The following is a 23,567-nucleotide window of genomic DNA, read 5'->3' on the forward strand; positions in this document are numbered from 1 at the left end:
ACCTGGGTACTTTTTTGTACCTTGGGAGCTGTCTAACTTGTCCATTCAGTCCAAGTCTCCAGAAAATACTGCAGCCTCTTTGGCTTATTGCGTTTATTCTCCCATCTTTTCATGACACCCATTCCATCAGTCTCGTTCCCTGTACTAGTTTGTACAGGTTCCGTGTTGGATGTTCATCATATTCTTCTGGGCGTAATTTTGTACGTCCATATATTGCCTGCCTCCTGTGATTCAGTGCCTCACATTCGTATAAGATGTGTAGAGCTGTTTCTGTCCCTTCGTTGCATAATCTGCAGCTGAGGTCTCTGTTGTACAGCTCCATTTTATTCAGGTGTCCTCTAAGCGGACAATGACCGGTTAGTAACCCTGTAATTATTCTGAGCCGATTCCTACTATATTGAAGTAGTTCTTCGGTTCTTTTCTCGGACGGTTCCCTAATGAAGGTTCTACTGTGTTTGTTGCCAGGTACTTTTGTCCAGTACTCTGTATGCTTTGTTACGTGTTCCAAAGTTTCATAATTCAAATACAATTGTTTTGGTTTCATCATTGCTTTATGTAAAGAGAGACTTCAGAAAAATCAATACCACTTATTAAACACATACCTGCCATATGGGTTATCTATTCTAAGGGACTATTTCTTTATAAATATACTGAAATAAAAGGAAAGAAAACAAAAAAATGAAAAAAACACATCCTACTTGATTTAGGTGGAAATATCACTTGTGCCGATGTCGTCTCGAGTTTAACTTTGTTTTGCTCTTCTCTAATTTGAGGATAAATTCTCAAGACGTAAAATTTGTGCTGAGGAAGTAATTGGTGAATGGATTTACAGTTCCTGTTGGAATCATTCCGTTGAGTTGGTTTTTTTTACTCCTCTAGCTATCGACTTAGTCGGATATTTTTTTGTGTTTACCGGCACTTTGTCTTCTGTCCTTGCGTAGGACAGCTACGTTTCAAGCCACCCTTCTTCCACGTAAGTTGAATTTTCTTATTTTTTCTGTACCAGCGGTACAGAAACGTATCGATGAGGAAATTGAAATCATGCTCAGAGATGATATTATTGAGCACTCCGATTCAGCGTGGTCTTCACCAGTTCTTTTGGTGCCCAAAGGTAATGATAAATGGAGATTTTGTGTAGATTATCGGGCATTGAATCGTGTCACGAAAAAAGATGCTTATCCCATTCCTTACATTGCTACGATCCTGGATAAGTTACGCAATGCAAAATACTTGAGTTCACTCGATATTCGCTCGGCATATTGGCAAGTTCCAGTAGCTTTGGATTCGAGGGATAAAACTGCCTTCACAGTACCCGGACGTGGTTTGTATCAATTTAAGAAAATGCCGTTTGGGTTGACAAACGCCCCTGCCACTTGGGAACGTCTTGTAGATCGTTTATTTGGTGCAGAAATGGAACCATATTCATTTGTCTACTTGGACGACATTATCGTTGTTACCGAAACGTTTGAGAAACACCTTGAAGTGTTAGAGATAATATTCCAAAAACTATTATCTGCAGGATTGACGCTCTCTCAAGAAAAATGTCAATTTTGCCGGAACGAGTTGAAGTACCTCGGGTATGTTGTGGATAAGTATGGGCTGCATGTGGACCCTGACAAAGTTAGTGCGATATTGAATATCAAACCTCCTACAAATACTACCGAAGTAAGGAGAATCATTGGGATGGCATCATGGTATCGCCGGTTTTTACCACAATTTTTTACAACGATTGCTCCACTTACAGCATTATTATGCAAACATAAAAAATGGCATTGGTCTGAGGATTGTGAACGATCCTTTCAGTTTATCAAAAATTCATTGGCTTCCGCCCCAGTTCTCACTTGTCCTGACTTCACCAAACCATTTATTGTTCAAACTGATGCTTCCGCTTATGGAATCGGTGCGGTTCTTTCGCAGGAGCATGATGATGGAGAACATGTGATTTGTTACATATCTCGGTCTCTTTCTAGAAGCGAAAAAAACTATTCCACCACAGAGCGAGAATTACTTGCCGTCATTTACGCATGTGAAAAGTTACGACCATATCTCGAAGGGTATAATTTTAAGGTCATTACTGACCACCATAGTTTGGTGTGGTTACATAATCTTAGAGAACCCACAGGCCGCTTGGCTCGTTGGACTCTTCGATTACAACAATTCAATTTCGAGGTTGTCCACAGAAAAGGACGAGATCATGTCGTACCTGACGTGCTAAGTCGTTCAGTCCCTGAAATTACCAGTATCGATCCTCTCTTTATCAATCAAGGTGGATCAAAGAATAGAGAAGATAGTTGGTATGATTCTCTACGAGAAAAAGTCTCAGCACATCCCTTGCATTATCCTGCTTGGCGATGTCAGAACAATTTACTTTTCAAGTATGTGAAATGTTCATATCCAAACCTGCGAGACGATAGCGAATTTTGGAAGATAGTGGTACCAAAAAGTCGGAGACTGGCCATATTGAAAGAAAATCATGACCAGATGTCCTCAGGACATGGAGGTATTTTCAAAACCTATGAGCGCATTAAAAGACGGTATTATTGGCCTAAGATGCGGTCTGATGTTGCGCGGTATGTTGGTAAATGTAAGGTTTGCTTATCAAATAAACCTGTTCTTCGTTCTTCGGCAGGCTTGTTAGGTAAGCCCCAAGAAGTTACGAAACCATGGGAAACAATAAGTGTCGATCTTTTTGGACCTTTGCCACGTTCCTCGTCAGGTTATAAATTTGTATTAGTTATAATGGATGTATTCAGCAAGTTCCCACTTTTCTTTCCGATTCGTTCAGCCACTGCTTCCGCAGTGACAAAGATAGTCGAGGAGCAAATTTTTCTTGTCTTTGGATGTCCTAGGTATTTACAGTGTGACAATGGAGTCCAGTTCCGTAGTACCTCATTCTCAAAATTGTGTGAATCCTACAGAGTGAAATTATTCTACACTCCTAATTATCACCCTCAATCAAATCCCGTCGAGAGAGTGAACGGAGTACTCAAAACCATGTTGCGTTGTTATATAATGGATAATCACAAGAACTGGGATGCCCTTCTTCCCAAAGTTGGTTGTGCCATTCGCTCTTCGACTCATGAAACCACTGGACTAACTCCATATTTTATAAATTTTTCTAGGGAGTACGTTGGTTCTGGCGACCTCCATACGTCTCCAGATTTTGCAACCAGTACCCCTCAGGACTTACTGTTACGTTCACAACAGATTGTTCAGGTCTATCAGGATGTACAAAAACGAATCGCTAAGGCCCATAAGAGTTCAAAGAATCGTTACAATCTGAGGCATCGTCCAGTTAGTTATACAATTGGTGACTGGGTGTACAGAAGAAATTTTGTTCTGTCGGATGCCACAAATAACTTCACTGCAAAGCTGGCCCCAAAATTCGTAGGACCCTTTAAGGTTAAAAATAAATTGAGCCCAACTACATATGAGTTAGCCGACAAAGATGATCGCCCGAAAGGATTATGGCATGTGAAAGATTTAAAAGCAAAACCTCCTGACTCTGAATCTGATGACGAATAGTTTAGGTTATCCCATTATGTTAAAGGAGAATTACGGAGCAATTCTCCTGGGGGTTGATGGGGGATGTTACGTGTTCCAAAGTTTCATAATTCAAATACAATTGTTTTGGTTTCATCATTGCTTTATGTAAAGAGAGACTTCAGAAAAATCAATACCACTTATTAAACACATACCTGCCATATGGGTTATCTATTCTAAGGGACTATTTCTTTATAAATATACTGAAATAAAAGGAAAGAAAACAAAAAAATGAAAAAAACACATCCTACTTGATTTAGGTGGAAATATCACTTGTGCCGATGTCGTCTCGAGTTTAACTTTGTTTTGCTCTTCTCTAATTTGAGGATAAATTCTCAAGACGTAAAATTTGTGCTGAGGAAGTAATTGGTGAATGGATTTACAGTTCCTGTTGGAATCATTCCGTTGAGTTGGTTTTTTTTACTCCTCTAGCTATCGACTTAGTCGGATATTTTTTTGTGTTTACCGGCACTTTGTCTTCTGTCCTTGCGTAGGACAGCTACGTTTCAAGCCACCCTTCTTCCACGTAAGTTGAATTTTCTTATTTTTTTTTCTACTTCTGGATGGTCGAAAATCCTTATTATTTTTTTTTTGGTGTTTTCTCCTAGGGCTTGTTCTTCCACCCCTAGATTGTTTGGGGCCTACTACCCTTGACTCAAGTCATCTTTGTTACCCGGAACGAGTCCTGATGGATAGGTGTTATCCTGCGCTCCAGACGGTCATTCCTGAATAGATTGGTTCCAGTCCAGGAGATCTGACTTTTTATCCCGACTCACCACCCTGAATAGAAACATTAGATCCACTACCTTCATATTGGACAGAAACAGATAAGTCTAGCCCATAAGACAATTATTTTGAATTCCTTATTTATTTATTTTTTTTAATTGTATAATAATAGAATATCATTATAATTTGTATGGGGTTGTGCTACGAAAGAGTTAGAAGAAATTGTATATGCTTATGTCGTTGATTATTCTAATGTGAGACGCAAGTGAGATCTCCCTTGAGTACTATCTCAAATGTTCATGTTCATTGATCTAAAATCAATAATAAATAAGGCGAATTCATGAGTCAGGTTCGTTTGATTCACTTGGAATTATTTATGATATCAGAACCCGCTATACAGAGAACCTACCCCCAAGCTAGGCAAAGTTTGTGTTTTAGTTTTCAGGATTATAGTTGATAAGGGGAGTCACTAGAGCACGTTAAATATTTTTCTTATTATAACTTTCAGGTAAGAACAAACCCCTGATTAGAAGAACGATATAATTTTGTTAATGGTGAATATCACCAGATATTCTCCCTCCCCCCTTATGTAATAGCTTCTTATTGGTCTATGCCCTAATCTTGTTTCGTACCAATGATTTTGGTACCCCTAGAGCTGGTTGAGGACCTATATATGAAGTTGATGATCCGCGTCTAGCGCATTCATCAGCTTTATCATTACCTCTGATTCCTGAATAGCCTGGCACCCATTACAAAGTTAATTTGTTCCTGTTTGCAAGATCATTCAGTTCTTCATGGCATTCCAAGACCAGTTTTGATGTCACCTTTGGATTTGTCAGAGTCCCTATTGCGCTCTTGCTGTCTGTAAAAATATTGATCCGCCAAATATACCAAGTATAAATTAGTACGCGTAGATAAGGCATACAATACCTTAATTAAATAAAAAAAAAATTAAGCCACATAGAATTTAACTCAGTACTTATTTTATTTTGAGTTTCCTAGCTAACCTGTTTTACAAGTACCTACAACTGATATGGTTTGATTAGTTTCCCATCTAGCCTGGCTAATTGAAGAACAGATAACTTAGATACGCAGAAAGCCCTTTGAGTTCATAACAAACAAGCGCAATATGCTGATTATGGCTTTCCTAAAAGATATTTTGAAATATTTGAATGCGTTCAACACATAGTTACAAGGAAATCTTAAATTAATATGTGATCTGATACAAATCGTGTGTGGAATTGGCCGCGGTGGTAGTGCGCCCGACTCACGATCGAGAGACCGTGGGTTCGACTCCCGCCTCGACCAGATATTTTTCTCGAGAGAATTTTTCTGGTTGAAGCTGGAATGATTCTGCAACCTTGTTAGGAATCACACGTTAAAAGGTAAGACTTCGAAAGTCCTTAGCTCGCACAAGTTTTTCAACTTCTGAGAGTTGTCGTTCGTATGGGGGCGACAGCTGATTAACGGAAAAACAGATTTTAAAACAGATTTTAAAGGACTCTGAAGAAGTCATTGTGCCGTTATTGGGAAATTTCTGGCCGATCTTAGGAACGATGTAGCGGTAGAATGGACAAATGTGGCTGCCAAGTTGTTTCATCTGTCAAAGCCATCACCTCAACTAGAGATAATCGATTTTCAAGAAGATGTGTCTTTAACGGTATCCTAATGAGAATTTTGGACCAAACATGTCCCGGAAAAACTTGAAAATGGCAAGAAAGTAGCTATAAATTTGACCACTATGTTTGGCTTGACATACGAACCTATGTGAAACATCTTTTACAAAGATGAATTTTTTGAAAAATAAATATCGTTCAAGATTAACGAATGATCACACAGAAGACCCACATCTAATTTGCTGTTCTTCTCGAGAACCAAACTGTCTCAAGACCTTAGGTGTAGTTTCTCACATTAATTTGTGTTTCCTATGTTCTATAATTTAGAATTTTATTTGAAACCAAAATAATACATGGGTAGCACGTCATTGTTATCAGCTGTTTTTTTTTCTGGACCTCATTAAAATTTTCTCACAATATACGGACCCTAACGAAAACTACTTGCCGACCCCTGGTCTATAGGATCCACCAGCGTAGTGGGTTTGCAAACCAAACTACGAAGAAAGATAATTAAAAGCTTAATCCAATATGGCGGACCTCCCAAGATGGCAGACTATGTTCTTTTATGCACCCTCATGAAATGGATATCAAATGAAAAAGTTCAAGCCAAAATGTCGGATAACAACATGATTGCCATAACAATTCTTAAAAATTGTAGTTCTTTAAAGGTTAAGGATAGTTTGGCAGTGATCGAATGAATATCCAAGGGACCGATCATGCAACAATGACGCATTAAAGGAAATGAACAGAGGAACAGAGTAAAGAATTTTGTCCAGCGATAACTGAAAAATTAATTATTTGATAGAAGAAAATAAAAAATTAAAGCAAACCCATCAATTTATTACCTTACCCTTACACAATTTATATTATATATACATAAATTAGAATACCACATGTAAGTTGACATAAAATGATTCTAAGAAAAATATTATATTTTTTTATCAAATAGGCAAATGTCTAGATAAGCTTGTATATCATAAAAATTGTAAAATGTAATTAATTGGTGGGTTTGAATTAATTTAAAACTTATTTTTTGCTTTTCAGAACATTTTAATGAAAGTTTATTTTTAAAAGTATTCTTGTTAATAATTTATTTATTTCATGTTTTATATTCTTGGACTGCCGATAGAATTTATTCTATTCGACGATGAATAATGTATGGTGAAGCAGGATCTACATAACTTACTGACCTCTTTAAACTTGACCATGCATGTCAGCTAACATACAAGAATAATCATGTATTTAGTCACTATAATTCACTATATCTGTTCAAATTTGGAAAAACAGAATATTAGCTGTAAGACTGTTCCCGCAGGTCTTTCAGACCATGAAGCTCTCATTTTCGAAATGTCACTCTAAACAGTGAATAAGAGAAGTAAATATAGATACAGAATACGAATCATTTAGAAACCTATGCAATATAACACCATGGGCAAACGTTTTGAACGTTGATGATTTAGTTAACATAATTCAAAACTATCTGAGAGATATATTCGAAAAATGTTTTCCAATAAAATACAGAACAATTATTAGAAAACTAATAAAGCTTGCCAAACAACGATATTTTGAAGACAAACTATACATGGCTGAAAATAAAGCAAAAGATAACTGGGCTATAATAAATAAATTAAGTGGAAAAGGTAATATATTGTCTACTAATGCGGGTGTAGATCCTAATGTGTTAAACAAGTTGTACTGTACGATAGCACAAAAAACAACATCAGAATTACAACCGACAATTCTTCCAACTGAGTTTATAAGATATATGAATATTCCAGATAACTTTCACCCATTTGATACAGACATATACGAACTGAAGCAAACTATTAATGAAATAAAGAACAAAACATCACCTGGTTATGATGAAATATCAGTCAAAATTTTAGAAAATCTCCCAGAATACGCTTTGAATATTCTTGTTGAGGCCATTAATAAATTATTTCATTCTAGCAGATTTCCTACATGTCTGAAACTAGCGATATTCATTCCGCTTCATAAAGGTGGTGAAATGAATGATCCATCAAACTTCCGGCCTATATCATTGCTTCCGACAATCTCAAAAATAATTGAAAAACTGGTTAAAAAGGGAATGCTTAAATTCTTAAGTAATCACAACATACTATGCGAATCTCAATATGGATTGCAAAGCCATAAAAACACAGGCGATGCAATCTTTTCTTTTCTGGAAGATGTATATATTGGTTGGAATAATAAAGAATCTATTGGGGCAGTATTTTGTAATGTCTCAAAAGCGTTCGACTGCGCGAACCATGAAACACTATTATTTAAACTTCAGTGATATGGCTTTAGAGGATTGTCATATAACTTTACAGTTATCTAACAGGCAGAGAGCAGTTGATAAAACTCCAGGGAAATACATCGCATATTGAGAATAATTCATCAGGTGTACCACAAGGTTCGGTTCTGGGCCCTATCCTTTTTCTGCTTCATCTGAATGATCTGGTAACCATTGATATTAAAGGAAAGTTCACACTTTTTGCGAATGACACCACGATCCTTTGGCGGAGGACAAATGAAGATAATCTCAGAGAGATCATAACCCTAGATCTCTATAGGGTTAAACAGCGGTGCGATTCAAACTCCTTATGTTTCAACACAAATAAAACAAACATAGTTTGCTTCAAACTCAATTTTGATGACTTACTTATAGAAAATCACGGTATAGTCAACAAAAGTCACACACACACACAAGATCACTACAAACCACTTTTCATCAGTCAGAAAATTCTTACTGCACCTTGTTTATGGGGGCGACAGCTGGCTAACGGAAAAGCAGATTTTAAACAGATTTATTCCTTGTAGAAACCGTTTGCTTAATTCACAAAAATACTCCAATTCAGCAGTAAATAATGGCAGACGTTACCACACGAAAAGAAGTCGGAATTTACCTTTGCCAATCCCAAAATCAGCAATTACAAAATTTTCTTTGATATATGAAAGCAAGAAAATATACAACTACCTTCCAATGTGTCATAGTGTAATAGCAAATTTAAAAAAATTCAGAGAATTAGTGAAACTCCTGCAAAAAGCCTACTATGACTTAAAGGAATATTACGATGATGTATTTCAGATCTTTATATATCTGTAATGATTTGTTTATTTATTATCTGTAATGGTTTATTTATTGTTTTATTTATGTATATTCGTATATGTACATTTTTTTAAACATATAATGATTGTTCACTGTATATCATAATTTCAATATATTTTTTAAAAACTTTAACATTGTTGACTTCATAAAGTTTCACTAGCTTTGTCAATAAGGATTTCTTGGACAATGAAGCATGCTTGATTAATTGATTGACTTGTATCTGACTGTCAATACAGTTCATGTAATCAATATTGGAAATTACTGGCTTTTTTCCTAAAGTGTTGTATTGTACTGAGTAAATACAAACTGTTTCTGTTATCTTTTTATGTTCTATTTTGTCACATATACATATATTCAGTATCTACTCGAAATTGTATATTATTTTATAGTTTTATTATTTTATAGTTTATAGTTTTATAACTATTCTATTTTATTTGCCCTATTTCTATATCTCTTTATGTACTTTATGTACTAGTTTATAGTTTTATAACTATTCTATTTTATTTGCCCTATTTCTATATCTCTTTATGTACTTCATTTATTTGATATTATCCTACCGAATTATTTGTTTTCTTTACAGTGTTTTGACATTTTTCGTGTTAGGAATCACACTTAAGAAGTTAGGACCTCGTTAGTCCTTAGCTCGCACTAGTTTCGACTTCTGAGAGTTGTCGTTCATAGAAGTGAGACAGCTAGTTAACGGAAAAACATATTTTAAAACATATAACATACACATTTCTTGACATCTAGGTATGCATATCAGGATGCGTATTATAATATTGTTCTTTATGATGATGTACATTTTAACATCGTTGAAGTATGCAGTCTACGTCCTTGCAGCGTTATGACGATTCACAATTTTGATGCTGTGTACCGATTTTATAGATAATATTTCCATCACGTGGCATTCACATTCACGAAAATATGTGCGACTTCACTTTCAGACCTGCTGATCCATTGATTAGATAGAAAGCAATCGCGAAAAAATTTAATTGCGCCAACGGATAGACGTTAATGTTGAACTTCACTTAGGAAGTCTGCCAACTGGACACGATTCAATTACACAACGCGCGCAAAAACAATGTCAATCCACAGATGAAACTGCGACAGATCATTTATTCGAATGGATTGTTTTTTCTTTGAGTTATATTCCGCCGAAATGGCGGATTCGAATTTTACGCGGCCATAAAATTCTTCGCCAATTATTCCTTGTCTTTGTGATGATCACACCGGTCAAGAATTCGATGGCTGATGCCAAAAATTCGATGCTAAATAACCCATTTAGAAGTGGGATGAGTTACGCCAGGGTTTTCGGCGACAACTTTTATATATTAGAGTGGACATTCGGGAATTTTAATGAACTCGCGAAATCATGTTTCTAGGATGAACCGAGCGTAAAATTTTTGTGATTGACGATTCTGATGAGCTCCAGAAATAATTTTCAAATAAATGGGTTTGTAAATTGTAATGTTGGAAAATTTAAATGAATACAACTGAAGATTTGATATGCTATATACATATAAATAAATCTCCTTTGTCACAATGACATCCATAATTACCCTACGGGATTTGGCCATAATCTCTGTATACAACAAAATCGCCTCAATATATCAGGGCAGCATCTCCAATAAAGTCAAAATGATAGAATGAACTGTTGTGACTCAACCCCTTAAGAAAATAACGCCGACCGCCGCTGGTCTTCGTCAATCGATTGTGACTTTGCTAAGATCGCGCTTTACACTTGCGCTTCGCGATCATTCTAGATGTCGTGTCGCTTCGAGAAACTTCCAGCGACTTCCCTATCGGCTTCCAGTGTCTTCCAGTGCGATATATAATCACTACCAAATCGTGGAAGTTCAGTTGAAAGTGCGTTTCGAAGTGTTCTAATGAGGCAAGAGACATTTGTATGGAACGCCGTTTTACTTTTTATTGTCACAAATATTCATTCCTCAATTTATTCAACTAACAATTTATTTGTTTGATTTTAGGCAAGCCCATTGACTAATAAGAATGTTTGATTTCAATTGACTCATGCATTTGTTCGACACATTAAAAACGATTGTTCGCAAAATTCGTTCTATTTTAAATGACACTTGATTTAAAATGTTACATGAATAAAATTGTTATTTGAATAAAAAAGAGTAATGAAATAACTTGAAGCTTTTATTGATTCCGAAGAAAAATATTGTTTCAGAGTATTGGAAAATGGAACGCCCATTTATTATATATTATGCTGAAAAATAATCTATATACATATAGTTCAACTCAGCAATAAACCAACATTTTAATTCAACAATCAATGGAATGTATTATTCGAGTAAATTCAACAAACGTTTCAATTCCGCATATAATTTTGACCTTTCAATAAAATGTTAGTTATTTATATGACTGTTGAATTACAATGAAACTTTAAATTCACTTTCTAAAAGTAAGTTTGGGAATGAAATTTCAATGAATATATTTGAATGACTGTCAAAGTTTTTCCATGAAACATTGTTGGTAATAAAAATAGACTTTCGTTTGTCTGAAAATATAGCAAATTAACTTTCCATACTAAATATTTTTCAATGAATAATAAAGATTGTTATATTTCAATTTTATTGAAAGTGTTCAATATTTGCAACATTCACTTTAATGCATTCAATTTAAAATTTGGTTACAACTTTTGTGCAAAACATTCTCAAGCAAGTATCATTTTATTTCATCAGTCTTTTTAAAAAGCTAATTTCTGACAAAAAATTAAATTTTTTGATGATTTAAAAAGTTTCTTGTATCATTTAAAACGATTGTTGATAATTTTAATTCGGCGCTGGTATCGAGCGGATTTATCAAGAACTTCAATTGTTACATATGGCAACATGCTAGTTCATTTATAGTATGACAACACGCCGTTCAACCGTGGCGCCGAATAAAAATTATCAACAATCAATTTAATTCATGTATCACTGAAATTCAACAAACAAAATAATTCAGTTCATTTCAAAGGAATATTAATGAAAAGTAAAACGGCGTGGCACACCGGTGGTATTTTGGGAAAATGAATTGTTTTGACTGTTGCATTTAGGTGATACATGAATTAAATTGATTGTTGATAATGTTTATTCGTCGCTGCGGTCTAACGGATTATTACCGTACTATGACCAACGTCATACATATATACAGTTGAGTAGTTCCATAAAAATACGCCCGACGACAGCGCCGAATAAAAATTATCAACAATCAATTTAATTCATGTATCACTGAAATTCGACAAACAAAATAATTCAGTTCATTTCAAATGAATATTAATAAAAAGCAAAACGGCGTGACACGCCGTTTTACTTTCTATCGGTATTTTGTAAAAATGAATTGTTTTGATTGTTGCTTTTAGGAGATACATGAATTAAATTGATTGTTGATAATTTTTATTCAGGGCTGCGGTCGGAAGGAATATTGTGTTACTATCACTAAACTATCATGTTGCCAGATTTAAAAATTCAGCTTCTGCAAGAATCCGTTCGACGCTAGCGCCGAATTAAAATTATCAACAATCGTTTTAATTCATGTAACTATAATTATCAACAAACCATTTTATTCATGTTTCACAAAAATTGTAGTAAATTATTCGATAGTTACAAAAAAAGTATATATGACAAACATTTACTTCCAAAAATTTCAAACAATGAATCTATATTATAACTGTTCGCAACTTTTCATCAAACAAATTAATTCATGTAAAATTTTAAATCAAGTGTCATTTAAAATAGAACAAATTTTGGGAACAATCGTTTTTAATGTGTCGAACAAATGCATGAATCAATTAAATTCAAACAAATACATTGTTAGTTGAATAAATTGAGGAATGAATATTTGTGACAATAAAAAGTAAAACGGCGTTCCATACATTTGAGTATTAGTCTTAAGTTTCAGTTAAAGTATTTGTGTTGTATTACCAGTATAGCAGTGAAATAAAATTGAGTTTAATTGTACAGTATAGTCAATTATTGTCAAATCCACGGGAAAACGTAACAGTACAATTCGCCTGCGAACATTGAGCTAGAATTTGACTTGCTTTATTATACCTCTCGGAATCAGTGAAATCTATGAAGTTATTATTCACTATATGAGATTACCTTCGACATTTCTTGAAGAGAGCCATGCAGTTTTATTATTTCTGGTAAAGTGGTCAAAAATATTTGTCCAATATTATTTGCAGCCTCTTTATGTGCTCTTCGCAAGAAGTACGGCGATGTTCGCTAGTATATCTAATATCTAGCAGTCGGATGTTTTTATTTTCGCCCTTTTCAGATGTTCGGAAATAAAAGATTCTTTAGGCAATCTTCTGAGGCTCAATTAATTTGATTTTGATCCTCCAGAAGCCTGCGAAGTTTTCGATCATTCTTACTGTAAATATGCTGATCATTAAACTAATCCACATTCCAGGATGTTTTTGAAGTTGGATATCAAAAATGCCTTCGAAATGGGAAAATTTATATCAAAACATTCGAGTTAATGTTATAGTAACCCATTATAATCCTCCCTTTATTTCAAAATTTGGGAATCACTTGATCAGTGACGGCTCATGCTTTGGAGAACAGGAGAGGCTTAAGTCATATAGACTAAATACACACAGAAAAGCCCGGAGTATCCTATTTTAGACCACGTTTGGTATTCGGTTTGTACGGAAAATAAAAAACAGACCCAACAAAAAAGTTTTTCTCGTTTAATGAAGCCGGTTAACCAATAGCATTTATCGTACCAATTGCTGATTAACGGAAAAACAGATTTTTTATATTTTTCAAAAAATATTAAATCCTCGATTTTGTCGATTATCTGACGATTTAATTGAAATCAAATTTGGTTGAGGCCTTCCCAGAGTTTTAATAATGTGAAATTTATTATCATAAAATAAAGACTTAAAATTATTTGTCAGCAACCAATCGACTATAACGTCAGATTTTTTAATTTCGTCCAACTTATCCATAATAAATGGAAAAAAACTTACCGAAAAGTGAAAACCTGAAAACACCTTGAAATTGAAAGAAAACACTTTAAAAATATTACCAAAAAGCACAGCTATGATATAATACTGCCTGTTTTATACACAAATAACAAATATTAACAAGAAACACTAAAACGATTAACCGGAATATTTTTTAGTCCCGGGTCGTCACGGTATCCCGTCCGAATAATTAAATAAAAAACAAACGCAGTCGTATACTAACGGAGACCAACTGGAGGCTAGCCTCCTCTGGCGCTATAGTTTCTGCAAATGAAATTACAAATCGGGACGTATATGTCGCTGGTTGGATCGGTCTCGTGGAGCCTGTGTTTTTTAAAGCGGTCGGAGGCTTGGCTCCCTTGCAACGTATGGCATTTATTATTTCGGGTTGATAGTTTATTCGTTATTCGTTCATGGGCGGTGCGTTTGAGTTTTTTCAATGCAGGATACAGTGTGGTACGAGCTACGTAGTGAGTGATAGTGTTTTCTCGGGCATATTATGTATTTATATTAAAAATTAATGGTAAAGTATTGATACCCAAGCATTTTTAAAAAAAAATAATCCTAATTATTTGTCAACATCTTTTAATTCATTGCGATGGATAGCTTCAAATTTTATGGGGAGGCTAAGCCTCCTTTGCCTCCTCTGACGAGCCGCCGCTGCACTTAGTTACCTCTGACAGAGAAATTCGACAAACTGCTCTTGCTGAACTTGATTATGATATTTAGACTATGGTACCAATAATGGTTATTGTTACTCCATTTATAAATATTGTAACGAATTAAAGAATTAAATGTCCTGAACAAATTTATTTCTAACAATATTTCACTTTCACAACTGATTTATATACAACACTTAGCAACTAACGCTTAATTTATCTTCACAGTTAGATTTCTTTCTTTAAACGCACGATACACTTTCTAAGTACAGACCCCTGCTCGGGACGGAGAGCGACCTTTTTATATCGTCAACGAACACTCCGGATCTCTCTAGGGATTTCGGCACTGGCCTAGATTATTCGCGGTGGCTTAACGAGTGCATTCCCGATGAGTCATGCGTTTGCTCGCTGAGATATCGGTCAGGGCCGGCTTCAGATTCATTACATTGCCCCCTTCTTAAAGACGTTTCGCTCCGAAATGTCATCCTTGGCGTGTGCTGATACCTGCAGGACTCCTCATATCTGCACTGTGAAGTTCGATGGAAGTAACACTCCACAGTCTTTATGCTCGGTCATGGAAGATGGTTACCGCACACCAAAATCTTGATGCCGCTGGATCTGAAGATCGTTTCCAACATGCTTCTCACAATTCTCCAGTCCAGCCTGTTGAGCCCAGAGGCTAATTTCGGGATTGCCAAGTCCACGAGATTCTGGTCGAGCATCGTTTCCTTCAGTCTAGTAAGACTCCTCCAGACATCTTCATAGGACGGTTTGTCTCGAGAATGTTTTTTGGTCACCAAGTAGAAGATGTTTCTCTGACCCTTCTTCAACTGTAGCACTCCTCCGACAGAAATCGGAGGAGTGCAACAGAACATAATCCAGAAGGATTCTGTTCTCGAAATGTTTGGAGCTGACCGAATTTCTTGTTGAATACCACAGCGATACCCTTGGACATTTGGAGATCCTCTGCCACGCAGTGAGCTAGTGCGTAATCAACTGGAACCTTGAAAAGGTCTCGTGGCTCTTCTCGAGTTACCCCATGTACGACCTTCTGTCCGTTCGAGTATAAGGACATGAATTGCTGGAACGTCATTCCATCCTCTGGTAGTCTGAGGGCGTGAACTTGGTCGTGATTTCCAGCATAAGGAGCCAATCTATTAAAATGGACGACCCTAGGCTTTCCTCGAGGTGGCTTATGGATTCGGTAGACGAGGTCATTAATCTTTTTCATGATTTTGTACGGACCTTCCCACGAGTTCCGCAAATTCGGTGATAAACTACGGAGTCGCTTAGGGTTGTACAGCCAAACTAGGTCACCAGTTTCGAATTCTCCAACATTCGCCTTGATGTCATAGGCCTTCTTCATCCTATCGCTGGCACTCCGGATGTTCAGACGGACTCGTTCATGGATGTCGTCCATTCTCTGCCGAAGCTTGCTGACATAGTCTTCTCCCGCAGTGTCTTGTTTTGGCGGCGTCCCAAATTTCAGGTCGCAAGGAAGCCACAGCTCTCGTCCCATTATAATACTGGCAGGAGTTTGACCGGTTGACTCGTGCACTGCCGAACGATAAGCCAGCAGGAACAGGTATTGGTCCCAGTCTCTTTGATGGTCAAAGACTACCTTGGACAAGTGGCGGTTTATGGTCTATTCATTCGTTCCACCATTCCATCGGCTGTGGTTCTGGTCTTTCGAATGTCCAACAGTTTGCATATTTCTTGGAACAGATTGGACTCAAAATTTCAGCCCTGGTCCGAATGCAGCTCCAATGGGACACCGAATCGACATATCCATTCCTTTACCAGGATGTCAGTGACGGTAAAGGCTTCCTGGTTGGGCATGGCATAGGCTTCTGCCCACTTGCTGAAGTAGTCCATGGCTACTGGGATGTATTTATTCCCATGGTCGGACTCTGGGAACGGGCCGGCGATGTCGATGGCGATTCTCTCAAAAGGACTACCCACGTTACACTGGCGCATTGGAGCTTTTGGTCGTATCCTAGGTCCGTTACTGGCAGCGCATACAGCTCACTTTCTGCACCAGTCCTTGACGTCGGTTTGACAATTAACCCAGTAAAACCGTTGTCTTACTTTCTGGAGGGTCTTCGTTACTCCCAGATGTCCTCCTGTGATTCCATCATGGATTTCTTTGAGCACCTCTTGTCGTCTGTTCCTGGGTCACTGTCTGGCGCCTTTCTTCTCCACCGTCTTCAGACTCCAAAGTAAGACCTTCCAAGGTAAGGGAGTTTCATTGTGCCCAGTAGAACTTAATCGCTGGCGAATAACCTGCTACCTCCTGCCACGATGGTCTTTGGTTACTTTTCTTCCATCCGATGACTAAACCAAGATCTGGGTCTTCTTCTTGGTCTTCCTTGATCTTATTATCCTCCCAGTTATCGTCTTCAGCTCTAGTTCTACAAATGGCTGCTTTCTTCTCTTCTGCTCGTCGGCAATGTGAGCAGTCATCGGGGCATGGTCTCCGTGACAGGGCATCTGCGTTTTTATGGCTAGTCCCAGCTCGATGTTCTATTTCGAAGTAAAATTCTTGAAGTATTTCAATCCAGCGTGCTACTTGGCCCTCGGGATTTGTAAACTGCAGCAGTCATTTGAGAGCTGTATGGTCCGTTCTCAACAGAAATCTTCTTCCATACACGTATTTGTAGAAATGTTCTACACCTTTGACAACGGCCAACAGCTCTCGCCTGGTGACACAATAATTGCGCTCTGGTTTACTGAGCGTTTTGCTGAAGTAGCCAATAACTTTCTCTTGTCCATCCTTGATCTGGGAAAGGACTGCTTCAAGTCCCACATTGTTGGCGTCCGTATCTAAAATGAACTTTTCGTCAGGTAGGGGATAGCTCAAAACAGGAGCGTTGATCAAAGCTCTTTTCAACTTCTTGAATGAGTCTTGACATTCCTCAGACCACTGAAACTGGATCTGCCCTTCTGTGAGTCGGGTCAATGGTTTGGCGATGTTGGCAAACCCCAGCACATATCGGCGGTAGTAGGTGCATAAACCAAGGAAGCTCCGAAGCTGATGTATGTCTTTTGGAATGGGCCAATCCTTAACTGCTTTGATCTTTTGTTTGTCTACCCCCACTTTTTTCCCAGAGACAACGTGGCCAAGGTAACGAACTTCTTTCTGCAACAGATGACATTTCTTGGGACTACATTTCAATCCAGAACTCCTCAGACGCATGAATACCTCCTCCAGATTTTTCAAGTGATCGTCGAACGATTTTCCGACCACGATTATATCGTCGAGATACACTAGACACTTCTTCCATGAGAACCCTTTGAGAACTGTCTCCATCAATCTCTCGAAGGTCGCTGGAGCATTACAAAGCCCGAATGGCATAACCGTGAACTGCCACAATCCTGAGCCGATGGTGAAAGCTGTCTTTTCTCGATCTTCTGGGGCCAATTCAACTTGCCAATATCCACTCTTGAAATCCAAGGTCGAGAAAATTGTGGAGCCGGATAGCGTATCTAGGGTGTCGTTGATTCTTGGAAGAGGGTAGCTGTCTTTCTTTGTTACGTGATTTAGTTGGCGATAATCCACGCAGAACCTTGTCGAGCCGTCCTTCTTCTTCACTAACACGACTGGGGAAAATCAGGGACTGTCAGAAGGTTCGATGACTTCTTCTTTTCCCATATCGCTGACTATCTTGTCTGCCTCTCCTCTCTTGGCAAGAGGGAGTCTTCTAGCTGATTGCCGGATTGGTCGGGCATTCCCAGTGTCGATTCTATGTTGAATCACATTCGTTCTGCAGCCTTTTCCTTCTCCAATGTCGAAGATTTCCTGGTACTTCTTGACTAACTCCCTCAGTTTTCACCAGAATCACCAGTCTCTACGCGAACAAATATGTCTTATAGTCAATTTCACCGTAATACAAAGAGTGTCCAGCGTTCACAAATTTATTTTAAAATCCACTTCTGATCATCAATTGTAACGAATTAAAGAATTAACTGTCTTAAACAAATTTATTTTTAACAATATTTCACTTTCACAACTAATTTATATACAACACTTAGCAACTAACGCTTAATTTATCTTCACAGTTGGATTTCTTTCTTTAAACGCACGATTCACTTTCTAAGTACAGACCCCTGCACGGGACGGAGAGCGGCCTTTTTATATCGTCAACGAACGCTCCGGATCTCTCTAGTTATTTCGGCCTAGATTATTCACGGTGGCTTATCGAGTGCATTCCCGATGAGTCATGCGTTTGCTCGCTGAGATATCGGTCAGGGCCGGCTTCAGATTCATTACAATATTTTATCATTATGTAGATAACATACTATGTCGAGTATGCCACATTTGAAATTTTTCTATTTCAATATTGACGAAATCAAAAGATACAGTCCACTTTAAGAGTTAACACGATTGAAAAAGTACACATGATTGAGAAAAATGCCCCAACATATCGTTGGTACATCGAGCGAAACGTATGTTCAAATTACTTATGGATTGCACTACCTTGTATATAGCTTTTAAATTCAATGATGATCAAGTTACATTAAGATCTGTTGGGGTTTGATATTGTATTTAGTAAATAAAATAATATTAATGTTACATTCCAAATTTGTCTATTCCTATATTTATGAAACCATAAATTACAGTCCGCTATAGAAGTTGGAACAAATAATAAAATTCACACTATAAAAAGAAATGCCCCGGCATATAATAAATTAATGAATACCCTGTCCCGCTACACGGTAGCTTCATCAGCTGGACTGGATCAGTCCAGTCCAGTTTTTGGTGCTCCTCTCCACACTGATGGTATTTTCATATTTCTTGTTAATTCCATTTTGCTTTTTTTATTGAAGAGAACTTGAAGAGTCTGATAGTGCAGGTGGGTTGAAACATATCAGATATAAAAATTTTGATAACCAATCTTTGCTCCAAACTACCCAAACTACGTCACCAACTCTGCTAGCATTTCCTTTTTCAATTTAAACAAGTCCATTCTTTCGTTCACCTTGTCTATATCATAAGACGCATTTTATAAATTGGGTTTGACTCTTTAGTGTCTATATGGTTGACGACAGACACCTCTAAATAAATTACCATACCAAACCCCTTTATATTTTTCATGCCCCACTGTTCCCAAACACCAGAAAATTCGATGTGTGTTTCACCAATAATCAGGTTGACAACTTCAGAAGATGAGGAGACAAGTGTAATTTTGTATAATTTAATAAGAAGAATGCCCCATGGTTTTTATAGCTTTATAGCTTTCATTAGTCAATTGATTATATCGCATGATAATCAATTTGTGATATTTGTTTGCCCCCAAAGATGTCTTTCAAAATTAAAATTTTTGTTAATTATTAGTCCTATATATTAAAACATGTTAACTTGATTGAATAATTTACTACTTATTTTAGCATTTTATTCAATATCATGATTTATACAGGGTGGGGCAGCGAAAACTAAACAGATCGAATATATTCAAAACATATGTGTTCGGAAAAAAATGCAAAAACACGTCGATTTGTAATCCAAGGGTAACAAATCTTATCGTTACTTCAACTGGCATACTTCTCTCCCCACCCCTTGTTTAATCATACAATTTGATTAGGGAAAGTACTAAGTAATTCCATAAGGAATTCAGACATATGAGTGTTCGCTACTTAACTTTTCATTTTGGCGCTCTATTGCAGGAAAAACAACTGTTTCGTTTTTCAATTCACATTTTATTTGAAAGATAATGTGAACAATTCACGAAAAAAGAACAAGAATTGAAAAAATTACATAACTTGAAAATTGGAAAATTGTGCATAAATTTAACTAAGATCATTTCAAACTACATTAATTCATAGTAGATGCTCGAATTGTTCTCCATTCATTGCCATACATGAGTATAAGTTAGTCTCAAAACTTTGTCTGACGTTTTGGAGCATGTCTGGGGTTATTTGACGACATTCGGTAATAATACGTTGATGTAACTCTGCAAACGAATTTGGATGAGTGGCGTATATTTTACTTTTAAATGACCCCACAAGAAGTAATCTGAGGGAAATAAATCTGGAGATCGGAGGGGCCATCTTGATTTTTTGCATTGAAAAACAATTCATGATTTCCGACCCTGAAAACCACCACTTATCAATTTTGAATCAAATCGGACCATAATTGATGTTGTCCGCCATTGTGAAACCGCCATGTTGTTTTTTCTCCTAGAAAAACTCCATAATGCATTGTCACCGAATTTATGTCAAATCAGCTTGCGAATGAAGTATCATAATTTGGAATACGGAACAGTTTCTTTTCCACAAGAAGGCGCCAAAATCGAAAGTTAGTTAAAATTGACATAGCTGAATTCCTTATGAAATTACCTTTTTAACGATGTATCACACTTACTACTTTTCCTATTCAAATTGTTTGGGTGATAGTCACCGACGGGTGGGGGAAGAGGTATGACAGTTGAGGTTATGATAGGAAGATGTTTCCCTTGGATTAACAATCGACGTGTTTTTGCATTTTTTTTTAGAACACATGGATTTTGAAGCTATTCGATCTGTTTCGTTTTCGATGCCCCACCCTGTATATTTTGAGTTTAAAGTTAATGTCAACCGATGTTAACCGTCTCTTCTAATTGATTGTTGAATTGATATCATATAACCATTGATTTTTTTCAAGGCCTTCCTATTTTTTGTTAAATGAAATACTGCAACAGCATTAACGAATGAAAAATGATTACCCATCAAATTGATATTTTTGATATTATCAACATGAAGTAATCAAAACAAAAACAACAAAAAATTAAATGTTACAAGAAACGTCAGTGGCGTAATTGCTTAATTGTACCGAGCCGCCACTGTACTCACTAATTTGTATCTTATTAAGGCTAAATATACCTCTTATTACTGAAAATAACATTACCAATATTTACCAAAATTGAAAAATGGATATTCACATTATTGAAACAAAAATGAATTCTTTTTTTTTCATAGAATTGGCTTCTGCATACACCTTACATTTTTTGCTGTCATTAGGAAACATCCTGTATACTGCTTTTTAGATTTTGATAATAATCTTTATATAATTTGATCTAGTGGAATCTATATAGTATGAAATGCTTTCAATACATTAACATATCAAAACGTCAACAAAAAGTCGATAAGTGTCAATTGTCACATTTGTCACAATATTTTGAAGCACAATTCTGATTTTTTTTATTCATTACTTCCTGAACTAGTGAAGTCACGTAAAAATTGTTTAGTATTCAGTTAAAGAGGAAAAAATTAGTCATATACACATTTTTGATATTTTTATTCAGGACACAATTTTTTTTCAGATAAACCTCTGAACTTTTTCATTTCTTTCGAGAAACATTGACAAAAACTTGCACTGATATAGAGACAGAGAGAATAAATTTGAAGATATCGAATGAGTCAGGATCAGGCACAACAATATTAATCTATATATAAAATCATAATTTACAATGAAGTACGTGATCTGAATATATTTCAATAAAATATTGACGTACTTCGAAACGGATGTTCAGCTTCAATGACACAGAACATAATTTTCAAGCTTATATATTAAGATAGAGGGGACATTTTTAGGGTAAATCAAATCAACGATGGAAGAACTGCATAAATGGAATTCAATTTGTTATCGCTATGTGGTATATAGTACAACAAAATATATTGTATCCAACACAGCTTCATTTCTAAGACTGTCATAAAACATACCATATCTCTTAATTATCTCATCACTTATCTATTCAAATTCATACTCACCCCCCACTGGATCATTTTCATCTACTTTTATCATTGTTTCTCCTAAAACAAAAAACAGTTTTAGTGATAGACCAATAATTTAGTATTATTGAAATGGTGTTTGGAATTAACAGCACAATTATATAGGTCAATATTTTAATAAAATCTGTCAAAATAATTTTGAAGAAGTTCAACAAATATTAATTTAATTTTGTTTGATCTTCTCCCGGTGATATTATCTAATTCAAGAACATAATCACAACAAAATGAAATATGAGTACGTAAGATAATGGTTTAGTTTGAATTTCATTTGAAACGGTAGAGTTTCTACTATTTATTTTCGCAAAAACATCATTTAATTATCAGTAAATACATAATAGTAATTTTTCGTTCTGAAATTTTCATATATGGCATACGAATATCTTGCACACTATCAGCTTCTTTAGTGTTTGGATTGGTGAAAAAGGGGGTTTGGAATTATGTTTTAGAGCATACTTCAAACGTTATTTTCTTGCAAATGAGAAAATTTGGAAAAAAGTGATAAATTATATGCAAAAATCTAAAAAAAAACCTTAATCAGCATTTTAGCAATTCCTACAAATTATTGTGAACTTTTAATATATTCATTATATTTTCTGATCTAAAAAAAAAAAACCTAATTGACTGATCTATAATGAAACGAAATATCAATCGAATTTGGTTGAATATAACAATTTTGGAAATCGTAGAATACTTTTTTAAAAAGCGTAAAACTCAAATAATTTTATTGAGTCAACAACCAAAATATCCAATATATTCACGTGACTGTCAGATTTTCTTATCCATCAATGCATTTATATCATTTTTACAACTCGTATGGATGGCAAAACCTAAACAATATAAATTTATCTCCAAAACACCCCCACCTGTACGTTGAGACGACGCCAAAACAGAGACCAAACAAAAACAAAAAATGGAAGATCAAAGTCGTCCCGGGAATTTTTATAACTAAAAATAAATCGATCAAGAGCACTGTTCGACGTAACAGACCTTGGTATGCTCTCTCCATTTGTTTGAGACGGTATTTTTAACGGAAAGGTATTAACCTCTGATGGATGAGTCGAGTTGGTAATTCTTCGCGGAAACTGAGTCATACGACAACGTTATTCTTTCAAAAATTTTGATGTGCGGTCATCAAGAGTGAGAACCGTCATTCATGACTCCAG

General features: G+C 36.1%; 1 protein-coding gene and 1 long non-coding RNA gene across 2 annotated transcripts in view; one reads left to right on the plus strand and one right to left on the minus strand.

The window, feature by feature from the left end:
- The window catches only part of LOC111513582 (death-associated protein kinase 2), an 88,729-nt gene that overhangs the window by 55,838 nt on the left and 9,324 nt on the right, over positions 1 to 23,567 (minus strand). The window contains 1 exon segment of the mRNA XM_074177967.1: positions 22,384 to 22,425. Coding sequence (XP_074034068.1) covers positions 22,384 to 22,417 — 34 coding nt within the window. The 5' untranslated portion in view covers positions 22,418 to 22,425.
- On the plus strand, positions 1,009 to 4,613 carry LOC141483374 (uncharacterized). The gene is made up of 2 exons (XR_012466052.1): positions 1,009 to 4,069; positions 4,152 to 4,613. It is a non-coding gene; the product is annotated as an uncharacterized lncRNA (long non-coding RNA).

This window comes from Leptinotarsa decemlineata, unplaced genomic scaffold (assembly GCF_025532065.1).
Source record: "Leptinotarsa decemlineata unplaced genomic scaffold, Ldec_3_MD MMD2_tig00003335_RagTag_RagTag, whole genome shotgun sequence".
Taxonomy (NCBI): domain Eukaryota; kingdom Metazoa; phylum Arthropoda; class Insecta; order Coleoptera; family Chrysomelidae; genus Leptinotarsa; species Leptinotarsa decemlineata.